The sequence below is a fragment of the Carica papaya genome, chromosome 8 (assembly GCF_054855325.1).
Source record: "Carica papaya isolate Zhongbai chromosome 8, ASM5485532v1, whole genome shotgun sequence".
Classification (NCBI taxonomy): domain Eukaryota; kingdom Viridiplantae; phylum Streptophyta; class Magnoliopsida; order Brassicales; family Caricaceae; genus Carica; species Carica papaya.
The window spans coordinates 7,848,398-7,855,956 of record NC_142316.1 but is presented as its reverse complement, the minus strand read 5'-3'; the positions used below and the strand labels follow the sequence as shown (position 1 = coordinate 7,855,956).

General features: G+C 31.6%; 5 protein-coding genes across 5 annotated transcripts; all 5 read right to left on the bottom strand.

Annotated features, from left to right (window-relative positions):
- Positions 1–512: 512 nt before the first annotated feature.
- LOC148240442 (protein DOWN-REGULATED IN DIF1 11-like) lies at positions 513–923 on the bottom strand. The gene has a single exon (XM_088210312.1). The coding sequence runs from the start codon at positions 921–923 to the stop codon at positions 513–515; it is 411 nt and encodes a 136-aa protein (XP_088066438.1).
- A 1,172-nt stretch (positions 924–2,095) lies between these two features.
- LOC148240441 (protein DOWN-REGULATED IN DIF1 11-like) lies at positions 2,096–2,506 on the bottom strand. The gene has a single exon (XM_088210311.1). It carries the CDS (start codon positions 2,504–2,506, stop codon positions 2,096–2,098), a length of 411 nt encoding a protein of 136 aa, XP_088066437.1.
- Positions 2,507–3,668: 1,162 nt separating this feature from the next.
- LOC148240440 (protein DOWN-REGULATED IN DIF1 11-like) lies at positions 3,669–4,079 on the bottom strand. Its single transcript, XM_088210309.1, has one exon. It carries the CDS (start codon positions 4,077–4,079, stop codon positions 3,669–3,671), a length of 411 nt encoding a protein of 136 aa, XP_088066435.1.
- Positions 4,080–5,253: 1,174 nt separating this feature from the next.
- Positions 5,254–5,664, bottom strand: LOC148240439 (protein DOWN-REGULATED IN DIF1 11-like). The gene has a single exon (XM_088210308.1). The coding sequence runs from the start codon at positions 5,662–5,664 to the stop codon at positions 5,254–5,256; it is 411 nt and encodes a 136-aa protein (XP_088066434.1).
- A 1,174-nt stretch (positions 5,665–6,838) lies between these two features.
- LOC148240438 (protein DOWN-REGULATED IN DIF1 11-like) lies at positions 6,839–7,249 on the bottom strand. The gene has a single exon (XM_088210307.1). The coding sequence runs from the start codon at positions 7,247–7,249 to the stop codon at positions 6,839–6,841; it is 411 nt and encodes a 136-aa protein (XP_088066433.1).
- Positions 7,250–7,559: the final 310 nt, after the last annotated feature.

Below are 7,559 nucleotides of genomic sequence, written 5' to 3'. Positions count from 1 at the left end.
TAACCTTATTCCATATGCTGGCCATAGAATATAATTTTTAGCTGAATTTGTCAGATCCATTTGGAAGGTTTATTGAAGACAGAATAGAATTCAGAAGCTCAACAATGGCCAAAGAAGTAACCACAAGCTCTTTGTCTCTGTGGTTATCATATTTGTTAGTGGGCAAGACAAGCCTGAGGTTTGCAATTCAATTGCCAAAGCCAGAATAAAAACATAAAAACTGAGGAAAAAGAAAAAACCAAAGCCAAATAAATATTTTCTCCATGAATTCATAAAAAAAAAAATTTAACCCTGTCCATTTGATAAAATTAAATTATTTTGCGACATATAACTTTTCAAATATTCTGATAAAACAATATGTCAAGGATATATCAATGTGCAACTTTGTAGATACATATATACCTTGCTTAAAGCTCTATACTTTCTATGCTTGAAATTAAAATCATTATTAATAGTCCAGAAAAATGAACAAATACAGGAGAAATTATAAACTACAATTAATGTATTATAACTCATTTGTCAAGAGAGATCGGAGCATGGGCTTCCTTCCCGTAATTCGTTATGCAATAGTTCCATACTTCCTTGCTTTTGCTGTGGGCTACAGGTTCATATGCCTCTAACTGTCTCATTGACAACACGACATCCACCAAAATATGGTGACAATCTATCCCGGACTCTATTATTTTCAAACAACAATCTCGACTCACGTTGAGCTGATTTTTGGGAGCTAAAAGGTATCCCAGCACTTCAATGCTGCATCTCCCGTTAACTTTCTGGACGCAAGTTTGAAAGAATTCCTCATCGACTATATGATGCTCGGACTTGGGTGACGGGGCTATATCCTCTGAAAGTGCCGGTACAAAAAGCAGTCCTGCGGCGAAAAATAGTGCCAGAAAAGTGATGGAACAATCCAATTTCGCCATACTGGGAGCAAGGGAAAGTTTTCAAAATAGCTTGTGTACAATGGTTCTTCAATTTTAGAGATGAATTATATAGATGTTTTTTTTATAACGCTCACTATAACATATTAATTTAACATCTACACCCTCCTCCGTTAATTACATCCATTAATTAAGTTATTAATTTAAGATAGAAATTCAAATTTTAATAGTTAAACGAACTAATATTGACATACATATTACCTTATAAAAAATTAATTTCATATTTATTGGCTTTGAGGTATTTTACGTTCGATCCACGAGATTAAAATACTTGTCCAACCTCTCTCAAAGAGAAAAACAAAAGAACATATTTCTCCAATGCCTCAAACTACGAGGCAGGTTTTCCTTATTTGGGCAGGCTGATTGGACTCGTCAGCAAGTTAAGTGCGAAGTTTGTTATGGGACCTAGAATTTACAATAGTGCTAAAATTCAGTATGTACTAAAATGTTATTATTAGATTGAGTTAAATAGATCAATAAGTATATAGTAGTTTGATTTATTTTTCAATTTGTAATTGGAGGTCCTAAAAATTTTTATTGATTCCTTCCAGACAAAACGGACTGAGATTTTAAGATACGTATATTCTTAGATTATTGTTTTGTTTTGCTAATTCCGTATATTACATATTAAGTGAATAAGTATGGTTTACGAAATTTATTATTTAGTTTTGTTCTTATTAGGTTTATTTATTTATTTTAATTAAAAACATCATGTGAGGAAAAAAAAATATACAATTTAATTTGAGCTGAACCGAATAAATTTAGATGGCGTTAGCGTTTTTTTTTTTTTTTTTTTTTCTGGCCCTATCCGGACTGATTGTCTCCTTTTTAATATCAACAAACACCCATGAAATGCCATACATAACTTACTGTTTGAGTGTTAATTTTCTAATGATATTTTCTCCATGAATTCATAAAAAAAAAATTTTAACCCTGTCCATTTGATAAAATTAAATTATTTTGCGACATATAACTTTTCAAATATTCTGATAAAACAATATATCAAGGATATATCAATGTGCAACTTTGTAGATACATATATACCTTGCTTAAAGCTCTATACTTTGTATGCTTGAAATTAAAATCATTATTAATAGTCCAGAAAAATGGACAAATACAGGAGAAATTATAAACTACAATTAATGTATTATAACTCATTTGTCAAGAGAGATCGGAGCATGGGCTTCCTTCCCGTAATTCGTTATGCAATAGTTCCATACTTCCTTGCTTTTGCTGTGGGCTACAGGTTCATATGCCTCTAACTGTCTCATTGACAAAACGACATCCACCAAAATATGGTGACAATCTATCCCGGACTCTATTATTTTCAAACAACAATCTCGACTCACGTTGAGCTGATTTTTGGGAGCTAAAAGGTATCCCAGCACTTCAATGCTGCATCTCCCGTTAACTTTCTGGACGCAAGTTTGAAAGAATTCCTCATCGACTATATGATGCTCGGACTTGGGTGACGGGGCTATATCCTCTGAAAGTGCCGGTACAAAAAGCAGTCCTGCGGCGAAAAATAGTGCCAGAAAAGTGATGGAACAATCCAATTTCGCCATACTGGGAGCAAGGGAAAGTTTTCAAAATAGCTTGTGTACAATGGTTCTTCAATTTTAGAGATGAATTATATAGATGTTTTTTTTATAACGCTCACTATAACATATTAATTTAACATCTACACCCTCCTCCGTTAATTACATCCATTAATTTAAGATAGAAATTCAAATTTTAATAGTTAAACGAACTAATATTGACATACATATTACCTTATAAAAAATTAATTTCATATTTATTGGCTTTGAGGTATTTTACGTTCGATCCACGAGATTAAAATACTTGTCCAACCTCTCTCAAAGAGAAAAACAAAAGAACATATTTCTCCAATGCCTCAAACTACGAGGCAGGTTTTCCTTATTTGGGCAGGCTGATTGGACTCGTCAGCAAGTTAAGTGCGAAGTTTGTTATGGGACCTAGAATTTACAATAGTGCTAAAATTCAGTATGTACTAAAATGTTATTATTAGATTGAGTTAAATAGATCAATAAGTATATAGTAGTTTGATTTATTTTTCAATTTGTAATTGGAGGTCCTAAAAATTTTTATTGATTCCTTCCAGACAAAACGGACTGAGATTTTAAGATACGTATATTCTTAGATTATTGTTTTGTTTTGCTAATTCCGTATATTACATATTAAGTGAATAAGTATGGTTTACGAAATTTATTATTTAGTTTTGTTCTTATTAGGTTTATTTATTTATTTTAATTAAAAACATCATGTGAGGAAAAAAAAATATACAATTTAATTTGAGCTGAACCGAATAAATTTAGATGGCGTTAGCGTTTTTTTTTTTTTTTTTTTTTTTCTGGCCCTATCCGGACTGATTGTCTCCTTTTTAATATCAACAAACACCCATGAAATGCCATACATAACTTACTGTTTGAGTGTTAATTTTCTAATGATATTTTCTCCATGAATTCATAAAAAAAAAAATTTAACCCTGTCCATTTGATAAAATTAAATTATTTTGCGACATATAACTTTTCAAATATTCTGATAAAACAATATATCAAGGATATATCAATGTGCAACTTTGTAGATACATATATACCTTGCTTAAAGCTCTATACTTTGTATGCTTGAAATTAAAATCATTATTAATAGTCCAGAAAAATGGACAAATACAGGAGAAATTATAAACTACAATTAATGTATTATAACTCATTTGTCAAGAGAGATCGGAGCATGGGCTTCCTTCCCGTAATTCGTTATGCAATAGTTCCATACTTCCTTGCTTTTGCTGTGGGCTACAGGTTCATATGCCTCTAACTGTCTCATTGACAAAACGACATCCACCAAAATATGGTGACAATCTATCCCGGACTCTATTATTTTCAAACAACAATCTCGACTCACGTTGAGCTGATTTTTGGGAGCTAAAAGGTATCCCAGCACTTCAATGCTGCATCTCCCGTTAACTTTCTGGACGCAAGTTTGAAAGAATTCCTCATCGACTATATGATGCTCGGACTTGGGTGACGGGGCTATATCCTCTGAAAGTGCCGGTACAAAAAGCAGTCCTGCGGCGAAAAATAGTGCCAGAAAAGTGATGGAACAATCCAATTTCGCCATACTGGGAGCAAGGGAAAGTTTTCAAAATAGCTTGTGTACAATGGTTCTTCAATTTTAGAGATGAATTATATAGATGTTTTTTTTATAACGCTCACTATAACATATTAATTTAACATCTACACCCTCCTCCGTTAATTACATCCATTAATTAAGTTATTAATTTAAGATAGAAATTCAAATTTTAATGGTTAAACGAACTAATATTGACATACATATTACCTTATAAAAAATTAATTTCATATTTATTGGCTTTGAGGTATTTTACGTTCGATCCACGAGATTAAAATACTTGTCCAACCTCTCTCAAAGAGAAAAACAAAAGAACATATTTCTCCAATGCCTCAAACTACGAGGCAGGTTTTCCTTATTTGGGCAGGCTGATTGGACTCGTCAGCAAGTTAAGTGCGAAGTTTGTTATGGGACCTAGAATTTACAATAGTGCTAAAATTCAGTATGTACTAAAATGTTATTATTAGATTGAGTTAAATAGATCAATAAGTATATAGTAGTTTGATTTATTTTTCAATTTGTAATTGGAGGTCCTAAAAATTTTTATTGATTCCTTCCAGACAAAACGGACTGAGATTTTAAGATACGTATATTCTTAGATTATTGTTTTGTTTTGCTAATTCCGTATATTACATATTAAGTGAATAAGTATGGTTTACGAAATTTATTATTTAGTTTTGTTCTTATTAGGTTTATTTATTTATTTTAATTAAAAACATCATGTGAGGAAAAAAAAATATACAATTTAATTTGAGCTGAACCGAATAAATTTAGATGGCGTTAGCGTTTTTTTTTTTTTTTTTTTTTTTCTGGCCCTATCCGGACTGATTGTCTCCTTTTTAATATCAACAAACACCCATGAAATGCCATACATAACTTACTGTTTGAGTGTTAATTTTCTAATGATATTTTCTCCATGAATTCATAAAAAAAAAAATTTAACCCTGTCCATTTGATAAAATTAAATTATTTTGCGACATATAACTTTTCAAATATTCTGATAAAACAATATATCAAGGATATATCAATGTGCAACTTTGTAGATACATATATACCTTGCTTAAAGCTCTATACTTTGTATGCTTGAAATTAAAATCATTATTAATAGTCCAGAAAAATGGACAAATACAGGAGAAATTATAAACTACAATTAATGTATTATAACTCATTTGTCAAGAGAGATCGGAGCATGGGCTTCCTTCCCGTAATTCGTTATGCAATAGTTCCATACTTCCTTGCTTTTGCTGTGGGCTACAGGTTCATATGCCTCTAACTGTCTCATTGACAAAACGACATCCACCAAAATATGGTGACAATCTATCCCGGACTCTATTATTTTCAAACAACAATCTCGACTCACGTTGAGCTGATTTTTGGGAGCTAAAAGGTATCCCAGCACTTCAATGCTGCATCTCCCGTTAACTTTCTGGACGCAAGTTTGAAAGAATTCCTCATCGACTATATGATGCTCGGACTTGGGTGACGGGGCTATATCCTCTGAAAGTGCCGGTACAAAAAGCAGTCCTGCGGCGAAAAATAGTGCCAGAAAAGTGATGGAACAATCCAATTTCGCCATACTGGGAGCAAGGGAAAGTTTTCAAAATAGCTTGTGTACAATGGTTCTTCAATTTTAGAGATGAATTATATAGATGTTTTTTTTATAACGCTCACTATAACATATTAATTTAACATCTACACCCTCCTCCGTTAATTACATCCATTAATTAAGTTATTAATTTAAGATAGAAATTCAAATTTTAATGGTTAAACGAACTAATATTGACATACATATTACCTTATAAAAAATTAATTTCATATTTATTGGCTTTGAGGTATTTTACGTTCGATCCACGAGATTAAAATACTTGTCCAACCTCTCTCAAAGAGAAAAACAAAAGAACATATTTCTCCAATGCCTCAAACTACGAGGCAGGTTTTCCTTATTTGGGCAGGCTGATTGGACTCGTCAGCAAGTTAAGTGCGAAGTTTGTTATGGGACCTAGAATTTAAAATAGTGCTAAAATTCAGTATGTACTAAAATGTTATTATTAGATTGAGTTAAATAGATCAATAAGTATATAGTAGTTTGATTTATTTTTCAATTTGTAATTGGAGGTCCTAAAAATTTTTATTGATTCCTTCCAGACAAAACGGACTGAGATTTTAAGATACGTATATTCTTAGATTATTGTTTTGTTTTGCTAATTCCGTATATTACATATTAAGTGAATAAGTATGGTTTACGAAATTTATTATTTAGTTTTGTTCTTATTAGGTTTATTTATTTATTTTAATTAAAAACATCATGTGAGGAAAAAAAAATATACAATTTAATTTGAGCTGAACCGAATAAATTTAGATGGCGTTAGCGTTTTTTTTTTTTTTTTTTTTTTTCTGGCCCTATCCGGACTGATTGTCTCCTTTTTAATATCAACAAACACCCATGAAATGCCATACATAACTTACTGTTTGAGTGTTAATTTTCTAATGATATTTTCTCCATGAATTCATAAAAAAAAAAATTTAACCCTGTCCATTTGATAAAATTAAATTATTTTGCGACATATAACTTTTCAAATATTCTGATAAAACAATATATCAAGGATATATCAATGTGCAACTTTGTAGATACATATATACCTTGCTTAAAGCTCTATACTTTGTATGCTTGAAATTAAAATCATTATTAATAGTCCAGAAAAATGGACAAATACAGGAGAAATTATAAACTACAATTAATGTATTATAACTCATTTGTCAAGAGAGATCGGAGCATGGGCTTCCTTCCCGTAATTCGTTATGCAATAGTTCCATACTTCCTTGCTTTTGCTGTGGGCTACAGGTTCATATGCCTCTAACTGTCTCATTGACAAAACGACATCCACCAAAATATGGTGACAATCTATCCCGGACTCTATTATTTTCAAACAACAATCTCGACTCACGTTGAGCTGATTTTTGGGAGCTAAAAGGTATCCCAGCACTTCAATGCTGCATCTCCCGTTAACTTTCTGGACGCAAGTTTGAAAGAATTCCTCATCGACTATATGATGCTCGGACTTGGGTGACGGGGCTATATCCTCTGAAAGTGCCGGTACAAAAAGCAGTCCTGCGGCGAAAAATAGTGCCAGAAAAGTGATGGAACAATCCAATTTCGCCATACTGGGAGCAAGGGAAAGTTTTCAAAATAGCTTGTGTACAATGGTTCTTCAATTTTAGAGATGAATTATATAGATGTTTTTTTTATAACGCTCACTATAACATATTAATTTAACATCTACACCCTCCTCCGTTAATTACATCCATTAATTAAGTTATTAATTTAAGATAGAAATTCAAATTTTAATCATCAAGCAAACTTATATTAACAAATATATTATGTTATAAAAAAATTACTTTCATATTTATTGGCTTTGAGGTATTTTATGTTCAATTCACATAATTCAAAATATTTGCCCAATCATTCAAAAA

What these genes read in the sequence shown, in the direction of transcription:
- LOC148240442 (XM_088210312.1), bottom strand. Translation starts at nt 923, where the DNA reads ATGGCGAAATTGGATTGTTCCATCACTTTTCTGGCACTATTTTTCGCC.
- LOC148240441 (XM_088210311.1), bottom strand. Translation starts at nt 2,506, where the DNA reads ATGGCGAAATTGGATTGTTCCATCACTTTTCTGGCACTATTTTTCGCC.
- LOC148240440 (XM_088210309.1), bottom strand. Translation starts at nt 4,079, where the DNA reads ATGGCGAAATTGGATTGTTCCATCACTTTTCTGGCACTATTTTTCGCC.
- LOC148240439 (XM_088210308.1), bottom strand. Translation starts at nt 5,664, where the DNA reads ATGGCGAAATTGGATTGTTCCATCACTTTTCTGGCACTATTTTTCGCC.
- LOC148240438 (XM_088210307.1), bottom strand. Translation starts at nt 7,249, where the DNA reads ATGGCGAAATTGGATTGTTCCATCACTTTTCTGGCACTATTTTTCGCC.